This window comes from Cnephaeus nilssonii (genome assembly GCF_951640355.1).
Source record: "Cnephaeus nilssonii genome assembly, chromosome: 18".
In the NCBI taxonomy this organism is placed as follows: Eukaryota; Metazoa; Chordata; class Mammalia; order Chiroptera; family Vespertilionidae; genus Cnephaeus; species Cnephaeus nilssonii.
Window position 1 is genome coordinate 3,847,932 of NC_137089.1, and position 13,520 is coordinate 3,861,451.

Here is a 13,520-nt window from a genome sequence, read left to right on the forward strand (position 1 = left end):
AGACCCCCACCCCCGGGTGAAGGACAGAGGGGCAGGGCCCCCGCCAGCCAGGGAGCCCTGAGGGGCACATCTTACTCTCACAGGCCGGCTGGCTCCCGGCCACGCGGGTCCCGGGCACCTCCTCTCCGCTGCCCAGGACGCACCAGCAGCTCTCCTGGGCCGGGCTGCACTGCACCGGGGACCGGCCTCCGTCCTCGGCCCCGCAGGCCGGGGTGTAGCCTAGGCTGGCCGTCCCGGAGAGGATGCCGCTCTGGGGTGCTTCACAGAGGCCCGGGCCTGAGGCGGGACAAGCCGGGTGAGGCTTTCCGCAGAGCCCTCAGCCCCTGCCACCCACAGGCGCCAAGGCCACCACCGGCCCGCAGGCCCCGCCCGGGTCCGAGCCACCCGCCTCCCACTGGGCTATTGAGCTAGGGCAGGGCAGAGGTTGAGCCTTGCTCAGCTCTGTACACACTCACACACACACACATACACACACACACTCACACACACACACACTCACACACACACTCGCACACACTCACACACACACATACACACACAAACCACACTCTCACACACACTCACACACACTCACACACACACACATACAAACCACACTCACACACACTCACACACTCACACACACACATACACACACTCACTCTCACACTCACACACACACATACACACACTCACACACACATACAAACATACTCACACACACACTCACACACACAGACACCTACACACACACTCACACACATACACACAAAGCACACTCACACACACACTCACACTCACACACACTCATTCACACACATACTCACACCATACTCACACATACTCACTCATATACACACACATACACACACACACACACTCTCACACACACATACACTCACACCACACACACACACTTACACTCACTCTCACACACTCACATACACACACACACACACTCTCACACACTCATACTCACACACACACACTCACACACACACTCACAAACCCAGGGTGCATGGGGAGGGGTTGGGGGACAGGGCGAGGGATGATTACTCACACTGGGCACTGCTGTTCGTGCGGGGCGGGGTGCCCTCCCCTGAGGCCTGGTCCACACACCAGATGCCAGCCTCCGTCGCCTGCAGCCTGGCGAACTCTCCTGTCTGGGACAAAGCCGAGGTCATGTCACCCCAGGGAAGATGCTTTTGAGGCCCACAGCTCAGAGAGTGGACGTCAAGAATGTCCCTCCCAAACCACCAGTGCTGGCCTCTCCACGTGGAGGGAGGTGGCCTGGGGGGGCTCTCTGATCCAGACCGGACCCTCACCCCATCTGAACTGACGGTCAGAACCACCCATGGGGCCGGGGCCACAGGAATCCAGTCTTAGGATCTCATCTGATCGCCGTGAAGCTCAGAGCTGGAAGAGCGGCCGGCTGTGTTCCTGTCAGACCCGCTTTGGGGACAGGGAACCAGGCCCGGGGACTCCATCCCTTGACACGTGAGTGGCTACGATCCCAGCATGAGTCCTTTCTCTAGGAGCTCTTATTCCTCAAATTGGCTGCTGGACCGAACTATTAGAACTAGTATAACCCCAGGAGCTGGGGAGGGCGGTGTGATGGCATCTGCCATGCATGCTGGGAAACTAAGATACAATGACTTGGCATCACAGCTTCGCCAAGGTGGCTTTCGGAGAAGCATATACACGTGTAAACGGTTTTTCAGAGTTTTCATGAGTGATCTTTCCTGGGGCCCTCAAAGCAACCCCAGCATGAGGGAGGATAAAAGTGTGGTCCAGTCCTGTGATAAAACAAAGCAAACCTAAGGCCCAGAGAAGGTAAGAAAATGGCCCACAGCCACCCCGCCAGACTCGGCCGGGACTCTAAGGACAGTGCAGATCTAGAACTCCCTATAAGTTTTAAACAAAAACAAATGTATCTCCTGGCTGATGTGGCTCAGTAGTTGAGCATCAACCCAGGAATTAAGGGATCAAGGTTTGATTCCCAGTAAGGGCACATGCCCAGGTTGTGGGCTCGATCCCCAGTGGGGGACATGCAAGGGGCAGCTGATCAATGATGCTCTCTCATCATTGATGTTTCTATCTCTCTATCCCTCTCCCTCTCTCTCTAAAAATCAATTTGAAAAAACAACACTAAAATCACAAATGCCTTGAACACTGGGAACGCCATCCCCGGCCCACGGAGAAGGCCTGGCTCCTCTCGGCCTCCCAGCCCGCGGGGCCTCACCTCCAGGCAGGCGGGGATGAAGAGGTCTTCGGGGGAAGGGTCTCCCTGGGATCCGGCCTGTTTCCAGCTGGAGAGCAGCCCGCTGGCTCGCGCTCTCTCACAGGCGGAGGGGCCTGGGGGGAGAGAAAGGCTCTTTACAGGCTGGCATGGGTCCAAGGAGAGCGAGCGGAGAGCCCAGGCTGGCCGATGTCAGGGCCACGGTCCGGGGGATGGAGGCCCCGCACGGAGAGCTGGAGCCTCGGCGGAGGAGCGGGCTCGGGGCCAGGGACAAAGGCCCAGGCGGGAGGCAGCAGGGTCGGGTGGAACGTGGGCCGTTGATTTCCTGGGTCAGAAACTCGGAGAGGCTGGGCTGCAGAACAGAAGGGAGCGGCTGCTGAAACCATGGAAGCGGGTGAAGCTGCACAGGGCAGGTGTGGGGGAGCCCCGGGCCCCGGCCCCTCACTGCCTCTCTCCACCTGGGAAACCAGGAAGGGCCGAGGCCTGCGAGAGTCTTCCAGACGCGGGGACTTGGGAAAACGTGGGCTGGCTGCCCTCGGGGGGCCGGCCCTTGGAGCTCCCCTGGTTGGGGCCCTGAGTGCCCACCGCGGGGGTCAGGCAGGGGGATCCCCGGGTTCACTTACACTGGGGGGCCTGGGAGGAGCGGGCAGTCAGCGAGGCCGGGACGTACTCTCCCTTCCCGTCCACACACCAGCAGCTCCCTAGGAGAGACCACGGCCAGCGTTCAGGAGGCGCACAGGGCTCGCCTGCGGGGGTCTCACCAACAACCACCCACTTTTACGTTGCTGGTGGCGCCAGAAGGTCCCCCATCGGTCCCCCTGCCCGACCTCATTCACCACACAGGCCTTAGCACCCTAACCCCCCACGTGGCTTTCTGCTCCCATTTTATGGACGAGTCGACAGGAGGCCAGAGAGAGAGGGCCCGAGAGTCCTGCTCACCTGCCCCAGGTGGGGCTCTTTCCACTAAATGAAAGGGGGGCTGCCCCTCGGCCTCTCCCGGGTGCCCATCCCCCTCACCGGTCCCCGCGTGGCACTGCACGGGCTCCCAATTTCCAAACGCGTCACACTGGGGCACGTAGGGGCTGGACCGCCGGCGGGACGCTCCGGAGGAGTCGGCGGGGGAAGAGCCGCGACGCTGATAGAAGTCGAAGGCTGCAGTGGGAGAGGCGCAGAGGGTGAGGGCAGCAAGGGCGCTGAACCCCGAGAAGGGCCACACACGTCCCTGTTCCAACACAGGAGGCCTCCTTCTCCACGGGACAAACACGCCCACCCAAAACGAGACGGGGCGCCTCAAACAGGGGGAGGCACTCGCCAGACTGTCCTTTACAAATAAACATGCAATAAAAGAATAAAAATGCAGGCCCGACTGGCATGGCTCAGTGGTTGGGGGTTGACCTATGAACCAAGACGTCACAGTTCAATTCCCGGTCAGGGCACATGCCCAGGTTGCGGGCTCGATCCCCAGTGGGGGCTGTGCAAGAGGCAGCCAATTAATGACTCTCTCTCATCATTGATGTATCTATCTCTCTCCCTCTCCTTTCCTCTCTGAAATGAATTAAAATATATTTTTTTAATTTAAAAAATAAAAAGCAGGCCCTGGCTAGCATGACTCAATTAGTTGGGCATCGTCTCGTGCACCAAAAGGTCACCAGTTCGATTCCCAGTCAGGGCACATGCCCGGGTTGCAGGCTCGATCCCCGAAGGGGGCATGCAGGAAGCAATCGATCAATGTTCTGCTCTCACACCGATGGTTCTCCCTCTCTCCCCCTCTCCCTTCTTCTGTCTCCAGAAATGAATAAAAAACAAAAACACAGGCTGAAGTTTGAAGGAGTCAGCAGTGCTCTTGCAATAACTTTCATATAAAGTCAATCAGGTCAATGAAGTGTCTTCAGCAGGAGCCCTCAAACTTTTTAAACAGGGGCCAGTTCACTGTCCCTCAGACCGTTGGAGGGCCGGACTATAGTTTAAAAAAAACTATGAACAAATTCCTATGCACACTGCACGTATCTTATTTTGAAGTAAAAAAACAAAACGGCAAAAACACCCGCATGTGGCCCGCAGGCCGTAGTTTGAGGACGCCTGAAGACCCTTCAGTAATGAGAAAACAGCGGTAATAGATACATATATTTCACATGTGCGGTGTGCCAGGCACAACCTAAGTACATGCTTCCGTGGACTGAATCCTCACTCAGCCCTGGAAGAGCGGTAATGGTACCCCATTTCCGTGACCTGCAGGCAGCCGCCCTGCCCATCAAGCCACCCCCAAGCTCAGCTCTCCTGCCCCCAGCCTGCTGGCTCCTCACAGCACCCCGCCAGGGACGCCAGACACTGTGCTTGTCATTGGGTGCAGGTCTGTCTCTCCCAAGGCAGCGTGTACACCCTTCGGTGCAAGGATTCAAGTGTGTTTTGTACGGAGAGCAGTGCCTCCCTCATAATAGGCCCTCAATAAGTACTTGGTGAGTGAAAAAGAGAGAAATGCATGCATGAGAGAGGGAGGGGGAGGAAGGGAGGTAAAGAGGGAAGAGATCGGCCACCGGCCGGGGCAAGTGCAGCTCAGGAGCAGAGACTGCCTCACGTGGCGGGTTGCAGGTTGGGGGGGGACCTTCTCCTGACTCGCCACCTTCAGAGATGGGCCATGGCTCCCAGAGCAGAACCTAACAGTACTCGGGACACGACCCCCCATGGTCGGAACCCACCGGAGACCAGGACCCGCTCTGGTGCAGCGGACGGGACCCAGGAGTCTCCTAAGCTTCTGCCTCATTCCTGGACGGCAGCACATGGCTGTGTGATCATGAGCCACTTGCCAACCTCTCTGAGCCTGAGTGTCCCCATCTGTGAAATGGGTCTAATACTTGACAGGGGGAGTGTGATATTTGTATCAAAAGAGCTTCAGCACCCAGCTCGGGCCAGGCTCAGCTGTGGACCTTTCCTCCCACAGCCCCTCACTGAGGACACTGCTCTGCGGCCCTCCCTCCCTCCTTGTCCTGCCCTCCCAGCCTCTCTTCGGGACCTGGAGGTCTGCGCGCGCACATACACACACACACACACACACACACACACACATACACACACACACACCTGGAGGTCTGCATACACACACACACACACACACACACATCCCTAGGATCTGCGCGCGCGCACACACACACACACACACACACACACACACACACACACACGGAGCTCCCTCCCCTCTGCAGCAGGCCAGCCGCCTCTTCCCATCCGGAGGGATTCAGGGGAATGAGCACCCTGCCCTTCCCGGGGCCGCTTCCTCTGTCTCCGCACCGGACACGGAACGGAAAGGCAGAGCGTGCGGCTGTGGTGGGAATCCTCCTTCGCCCGACTTCGGGAGAAAATGGCATCATTGCCTTTCAAGGAACAGGTCCCTATGGCACCAGCAGCTTCCCGTGCCCTCCCTGCCCAGAGTGGTCCCAGCTCCGGGGAAATCCCACTCTGCACTCTGGTTACATCAGATCCTGGGCCACGCACAAAACCGCAAAAGGAAAAGCAGAAGTCCTCACGCCTCCGAGGAACAGAGAAAGGAGGTGCAGGGCTTCGGGGGCGGCAGGGGACGGGAGAGAAAGGAGGGGGGCAGAAGCAGGACGGCTGGTTAGCCAGCACTAACTAATGGGGCTCCCGCCATCTGCCAGGCCCGGGACAGAAGGAAGAATAGGAGGAGCCCTATCTATGCCTGGTCCTCCAAAGGCGAGGACAGGGCAGGGGGGGCAGGGAACAGAGGGACCGAGGACAGGGCAGGGGGGGCAGGGAACAGAGGGACCGAGGACAGGGCAGGGGGAGCAGGGAACAGAGGGACCGGGGAGGCTCTCGCCTCCTGCGGGGTTGGGAGAACGGAGGAGTGGACACCGAGGTGGCAGCAGGCATCCCAGGCTGGGCAAGCAGGAGGGGGTGCGCTCTGTCTCCCTCAGAGGCTCGGAGCGTGTTGGGGTGACCACTTGGCTGTGTGTGACCCAAGCCCAGAAAACCCCAGACAGGGAGTCCGCTGAGTAATATGACCAGAGATGGGGACTCAGGAGCGGCTTGGAGATGGGACTGTTTTGTCCCTCCAAAGATGGCGTGGGGCCAGAGAGAGCGGGGAGGGGCAGGGGACCCCGGCCCAGCAGGCTGCAGGCAGTGGAGGGCTCTGGGGTGAGACAGGGCTGGCTGGGGACCGGCTGGCGGGGCAGGAGGCTCAGGGCCGGACCCGCCGCCGCACATCCAGGCTCCGCTAGTTACTCACGGGGAACCTGCCTGTGGCTTAACCTCGGTTCCGCATTTGAGACCATCGCAGAGGGTGAATAGCAGCATTCTCACAGCACTGCTGGCGGGTCAGATGCAAGAGTTCGCTGTCCACTGAGCACAGCACTGCCTGGCCAGGCCAGGGGGGGTGTCGGGGAACCCTGAGCTGCTGCCAGGGGCGAGGGCACTGCGGATGCTCTCAGCTTCTCTCTCCGTCACAGGCGGGTCACGGGTGGGTTTGGAGTCCCTGGCAGGGCTCGAGGGGCTCACAGTGGGAGGAGCCGACACCGGTACTGTTTCGGTGACAAGGTGCCTCTCCTGTCCCCGTGGGGTGCTCCCAGATCCTCAGAAACAGAGGGGAGCTTTGGAGCCGGCTAGGAGGGGAGCATGAGTATTGGGCTGGAGCCCCTCATTTAGCAAGAGCGTTGGGCTTCACGGGGCCTGCGGGTGGCGCCGCGGGAGGGTTTGGGAGCGTCTTGGAGAGTCTGCACATCCCGGCTTGGAAGGGCACCTCACAACCACCGCCTCTGCTTTCCCAGGAACCCCCCGGCCTGGGGAAACCAAGGCCGCAAAGCCCATTCCAAGAGATGGAACAAGAAACCGGAGCGCGCCACTCACTGGACTGAGCTGCCAGGCGAAGGGCATCCTCGCTGCCGCCGCCGCGCAGAAACTGCTGGGTGAGGGCCGCCCGGGGTGGGGAGCCCGGGGGAAGGCCGAGCTCCTCGTTGCTCAGCCGGATTCCCGCGGCCGCCAGCACACTCTCGCCCAGAGGGAGCCAGGAGCTGTTGGAAGCCAAGACCACCTCCTCCGCGTCCGCGATGAACTGCAGAGCACGCAGCTGCGCGTCCGCGCAGGACCCAGGACCTGGGGAAGGAAGACACTGCCGGTGGGTGCGCCCCACCTACGGCTCCCTTGACCCCTCTGCAGTGTGCACACATGTGCACGCACACACACACATACACACACACGTGCACGCACACACATGGATGCCTCAGCTGTCTCCTTCCCACCAGCTCCTTCCACAGCCTGGAATGTTCTTCCCGTTTCATCTCTACAATCGCATTCGCTCAGCATTGATGGAAGACCTTCTGTGGGGAACGGGCTGTAAGCTGACGCGGTCCTTGCACCTGTAGGGGCCAGCAAGGCTGGCACCTACCCCCACAGACTTCCCAGGCCTGTTTGGATGGCAACTAATCAGTATAACGAGAGCAGCCCCTGCCTACAGAGCTTTCCCAGGGTTTGTTCATATGACTGCTATCAGTAGGATATGAGCTACTTTCATGGCTTACCAAGAAATATGTATCTAACTAGTGAGAATTATTTTAACAAGAGACCTGTCCTTCAACTTATCCCTCCAGTAGTGATTTTAGAGAAACAAAGAATGTTTTCCTGGTGAGTGATTCCCTGCTTAGTGTCTTATGTATAAAAAGCACTGTATTACTAATAAAAGTTGCCAGAGCTTCTCGAGAGCTGTGGACCTCCCGAATCCCGCTGTCCTGTCTTTCTTTCTCTTCTCAAATCCCACCTCCCTACCTCAGCCCGGTTCAATCGTCAGGCTGGACCTGACAACCTACTGTGGAAGGAGGCTAGCCATAGCTGGTGTCTGCTCCCCGCCAGGCTCTGGCCTTGGCACGGGCACTCGGACCAGCTCATGTAATCTGTGCCACAGCCGACAGCGACGTGATGGCTTCCAGGGCTGGCCTTTCTCTAGAACGTGGCATGTGAGTGCCCAGGCATGGCGGCTCTCACCCACATCTCTGTTACCCAACGCTCTACACGCCTGACTTCGGCTGACATCAAATATTCGACTTCTCACACTCCCCAGAAAGGTCTGGGCGATGTGGAGCATTGCTTCAGTGAACGGAGAGATTTGATTGGACTTGAACGTCTAGAATGTTACCTGTAACGTCAGCAAGGCGGGCTAGAGATCCCGCCTCGATAATAGCAGCGATGGACCGGTCTGGGCGTTGCTTCCAGCTGCTGCTGGATGTCCATCGGGCAAAAGGCCTTTTGGTTTGACACGGACTCAGCCTCATTCTGCCTGTGCCTCACACATGCCAGGCAGCTCTCTCCCAAGGGCCTGTCGTCAGCCTGGACCTACAGACCTCGGTCAGCAGCTCTCCTATCGGTCCTTCCATTCATTCCCCCAAGCCAATTAAAAGCACCGGAAGGCGGAAGCACTTGCTGAGGTCCTGAGCACCCAGCAGTGTCCTTGCAAGTAACAAGTCCATCCTAAGAGGAGTTGGTTAGCCCTAGCCTGTTTGGCTCAGTGGGTAGAGCGTCAGCCTGAGGACTAAAAGGTCCTGGGTTCAACTCCAGGTTGCGGGCTTGATCCCTAGAGTGGGGCGTGCAGGAGGCAGCCAATCAATGATTCTCTCTCATCATGGATGTTTCTATCATTCTCTCCCTCTCCCTTCCTCTCCCTAAAATCAATTAAAAAAAATACATTTTTTTAAAAGTACAAATTCAGTTCTTCCCAGGGTTGAACTCACATGCAGGGACCTCGCCTGGCTTGTTCCGGGTGCCCTCCCGTTCTTGACCGGCTTCGTCCACACACCAGCAGGTCCGCAGGTCCAGGTGCGCCAACGGGGCGCTGAAGTCCGAGTAGGGCCCTGGGTATCGGCGGAGCCGGCCGCCCAGGATCTGCCAGAAGAGGTAGGGCTCCAGCAGGACGTTGCCCCCGGGCCGGGTCCGGTTCCCGTCCAGCACGGCCGGAGGCACCTCGCGGAGAGCGGAGTACCTGGCCAGCCCTGGGAAGACGCCCTGCAGGCCGGCCTCATACAGGCTCTGGAGGAAGAGGGGGAAGCTGCCGGAGGCCGCCTCCCTGTAGCTCAGGACCTTCGTGAGCAACTCAGCCGCCGTCAGCTGCCGGCCACCGTTGTCCCGGGCCCTCCACCGTTCGTACCACTCGAAGGCCTGCTCCGGGGGCCCGTCACACTGCACGGGCCTCCACCGCCCGCGGGCGCTGCACTGCGGGACGTAGACGCTGGCCAGAGCGGGCGGCAGGCTGGAGTTGGAGACCAGGGTCCGCACGGCCCCGAGGAAGGCGCGCTCGGCCCGCAGCTGACAGGGTGTGGGGCCTGCGGAGGAACGAGGAGCAGGGTCAGGTGACGGAGCTTGATAAGCACTGGAGACCCAGACAGAGCTCTGAAGTGTCCACACTCCGTCTGAGCCCTTACACGGCCACAGACGCCACCACCTGTGGACAGAGAGCCCTCGTCACTGCGCGGGGACTGTGGAGACCAGCTGTTGTCCATCCTGGAGACATGTATGGGGCGATTCGTTAAGGCCAAATGAATCTCCCTGTTCACCAATTATGTCAGTGATGGTGAACCTATGACACGCGTGTCAGTACTGACACGCGTAGCCATTTCTGATGACACGCGGCCACATGCCGAGGATGAAACATTTGCTGCTCCTGAGGATGAAACATTTGCGACTAGAGTCTTGGAGTTAGTTTTTTCCTCAAAGTGACACACTACCGGAGTTATGCTCAGTGTTTTGGCGAAGTTTGACACACCAAGCTCAAAAGGTTGCCCATCACTGAATTAGGTTAATGTTATCAAGAGTTTTCTGGCCCGGCCAGTGTGGTTCAGTGGTTGAGCGTCGACCTATGAACCAGGAGGTCACGGTTTGATTCCCGGTCAGGGCACATGCCCGGGGCGCAGGCCCGATCCCCAGTGTGGGGCGTGCAGGAGGCAGCTGATCAATGATTCTCTCTCATCATGGATGTTTCTAATTCTCTCTCCCTCTCCCAAATCAGTAAAAATATATATTTAAACAAACAAACAAAAAAGAGTTTTCTGGACAATTTTTAAATTAACCAGGAAATGTGGCCACTGACAGAAGTGTGAGACTTCGCTATGGCTGCATTCTTCTCTCTGCAATGCATTGTGGCAGGGTCCCCAAAGAGAACGGGAGTTTGTAGATTGAACACCCGACAGACTTACACGGCTGGGGTCGCCCAGGTGCACTTTGAGTTCCGGGAATGGCCTGGCCCTCCTCGTCCACACAGTAGCATTCGGCGTTGGAGCACTGAACAGGTAGGAAGTGCCCCTGGCGGGTACAGGAAGGCACGGACAGACTGGAGCCCGCGGGCTGGCTGCCTGAGAGGCTCAGCCGCCGGGCCCTTTGCTTCTCACACTCTGTGGGGCACCGTGGCCGTCCGCCTCTCACCCTGGAGCTGGGCAGTTCTTTGCCCTGGGAGTCCACACACCAGCACTCTCCGGCAAAGCACTGGACATCCTCGTAGCTTCCTTCTGCCGTGCACGACGGGACGAAAAGGCTGCCGGGTGTCGGCTCACAGCCCTGGGAGCTGAGCACCATTCCCATCACGTCACCCAAATCCCTGGCTATGTCTTCCGGCACGGACACGGCATGCTGCAGGAACAGGAGGAATTCCGGGAGGTCCAGGAGAGAAGCGAGGGATTTCAGGGCGTTTTGGTTCTCTTGCACGTTGACCTCAAAGCCAAAGCTGCCCACAATTGTCTTATTCATAGCCCTGCCTTTCTTAGCGGCTCCGGGCGTTTCCACAGCAGTATTGGCTTGATTGACAAGTCCTTCTCCACCCTGGAAGCCTGGGAGACCGAGTCGCTGGAAAAACTGACTGAAGTTAAAGCTGCCTCTTGTGCCAATGGCTCCAGACAAGTTAAACTGGCCGACATTCACCAAAAATCTCCCCCCAAAGAGGTTCTGCTGGAGTCGCTTTGGGTTGGCTGTAAACTGAAGGGCAAGACGAGCCAGCTCGCGGGAGGGGAAAATCCCTCGGATGGCTTCGGGGAGGAGACTCCCCGAGGCGGAAAGCTGTGGGTCCTGCCCTTCGAGGAGGGAGCGGAGGATCCCCGAGTCCACAAAGAGCTCCTTGATGGCGGGGGAACAGGGCGGGGCCCGTCCGGCTCCACTCCAGGAGGTCAAGAAGGAGCCCTGGAGGCCGAGGTCGCCCGAGGGCCCGAAGCGCAGTCTGGACAGGGCCCGCCGCCTCTCGGAGGAGCAGGACCCGGCTCCGGCTCCGGCTGCACGGGAGGAGCGAAGAGGAAACATGGTTAGCATCCCCAGCCCCTGAGGCAGCCCCTCGGGGCTCCCGCTAGCACGGTGTCAGAACAGTCAGCCCAGGACGCCCGCACTTTCTCCCCGCGTCTTTTTATTTTTAGCTTTCGCTCTGAGCCGCCGCGTCCAGGGAGGCCCCTGTGGGGAACGAGTTTTCCAGCGGACACGCCTTCCGCTCCTGGCTCTCCCCGGCGTGACACCCCCCACCCCCCCCACCCCCGCTGAGGGAAGGCTCCCAGACATCGGCCCACTTTCCGAAAACCCGGCCGCACACGTGCACCAGCTTCCTGGTTTGGAACGGCTCCCTCCTCCCCCCGCCCCTCATTCACGTCCCCCGGGAGCCCGGGAACTTGAGCTCGTGGGGAGGAGGGTGTTGGCAGGTGTGATGAGTTGAGATGAAGTCCCACAGGATTAGAGTGGGTCCTGCATCAATGACGGGTGTCCTGCTCAGAAGGACACGTGATGAGATGGACAGACACACGGGAAGAAGCCCGTGAGGGCAGAGACCGGGGGAGTGCAGCCGGCTATGAGCTGAGGCCTCGCTAGGACGGGGCAGGGAGGGTGCTCCCCGGGCACCCTTAGCGAGGGCGCAGCCCCGCTGACCCCTCGGTCTCCGACCTCCGGCCTCCAGGACCGAGAGGATCAGTGTCTGTGGTTTAAGCCAGCCAGGGCGTGGTCATTGGGCAGCAGTCCTAGGCGGCAAGGACACCAACCGATTCCTATTTTTAATGCAGCCGGCGGCCGGCACACTCCGGCTGGACCCCTTCGTGCACTTGAACCCTTCGCTATCCGCTCTTTGTGTGGCCGCCTGATTCTTCTTTGTGGGTAGCCTCGTCTCGGCTAGCTAGCGTACGGTCTCTTTGAGGATAAAAAGCCTTCTTTAAATGCTGTTAGTCTTTCCTACCATAAATATTTTTCTATGCTGCAGTATGTACTGTTATGATATGTCATAGGCATGATGATCTGTCCTGTAATGTAACAGAATGATGCGCGCTCGGAAAACCCAGTTCACACACATTCTGCTAGGTTTCTTGACCTTCCTTTGAAATTACTCATTAGTGATCAACTCAGTCCACTCCTTGCGTGGCCGGGTCATCCTATCTGAATACTCTAGAACAGTGGTCGGCAAACTCATTAGTCAACAGAGCCAAATATCAACAGTACAACGATTGAAATTTCTTTTGAGAGCCAAATTTTTTAAACTTAAACTTCTTCTAACGCCACTTCTTCAAAATAGACTCGCCCAGGCCGTGGTATTTTGTGGAAGAGCCACACTCAAGGGGCCAAAGAGCCACATGTGGCTTGCGAGCCACGGTTTGCCGACCACTGTCCTAGAATAACCGCAATCACGTTGAGAAAAGTTAGTTTAAATTCGAACTCCAGGGTCTCGGTTACGCCCTGGAGCGGGTGGTCTGGAGAAACGAAGTAGGAGGACCTGAGGAGACCCCAACAGGACACCCTCGATGGGAGACCCACCACAAGGCAGCGCCGCGTCCTGCCGCCGAGTCCCCGGGACCTCCTTGCCCTGGGCGTCCGCGCACCAGCACGGGCCGCCCCTCTGGCACTGCACCGCCTGGAAGTCCCCGTTCCGCTGGCAGCTCGGCACGTAGGCGTGACCGAAGTCGGTCGCTGTGAACCGCTCCACTTCACACTTCGTGGGGCCTGGAGGAGATCCGTGGGGGAGACAGGAGACAGGCAACAGCCCCTGGTGGGCGCACAGCACGCACTCTGCTCGCTGGTGACATTCACTCCCCCCACACTCTGCAGGAACAGCCAGGAGACCAGAGCCATGGGGACCACAGCCACGGAGACCTCAGCTATAGGGACCTCAGCCATGGGGACCTCAGCCAGGGAGACCTCAGCCACAGGGACTGTAGCCATGGGGACCGCAGCCACAGGGACCTCAGCCAGGAAGACCTCAGCCACGGAGACCTCAACCACAGGGACCTCAGCCACAGGGAGACCTCAGCCACGGAGACCTCAGCCATGGAGACCTCAGCCAGGGAGACCTCAGCCAGGG

The 13,520-nt window shown here is 58.9% G+C and overlaps 1 protein-coding gene across 1 annotated transcript in view; it reads right to left on the minus strand.

The window, feature by feature from the left end:
- TG (thyroglobulin) overlaps positions 1 to 13,520 on the minus strand; it is a gene marked incomplete at its 5' end in the record, with an annotated part of 161,903 nt that overhangs the window by 136,161 nt on the left and 12,222 nt on the right. The window contains 9 exons of the mRNA XM_079796113.1: positions 76 to 276; positions 1,040 to 1,142; positions 2,222 to 2,334; positions 2,842 to 2,919; positions 3,236 to 3,370; positions 7,073 to 7,318; positions 8,947 to 9,534; positions 10,405 to 11,460; positions 12,977 to 13,162. Of these exons, the coding sequence (XP_079652239.1) occupies positions 76 to 276; positions 1,040 to 1,142; positions 2,222 to 2,334; positions 2,842 to 2,919; positions 3,236 to 3,370; positions 7,073 to 7,318; positions 8,947 to 9,534; positions 10,405 to 11,460; positions 12,977 to 13,162 (2,706 nt within the window). The remainder of the gene's footprint in view (positions 1 to 75; positions 277 to 1,039; positions 1,143 to 2,221; positions 2,335 to 2,841; positions 2,920 to 3,235; positions 3,371 to 7,072; positions 7,319 to 8,946; positions 9,535 to 10,404; positions 11,461 to 12,976; positions 13,163 to 13,520) is intronic.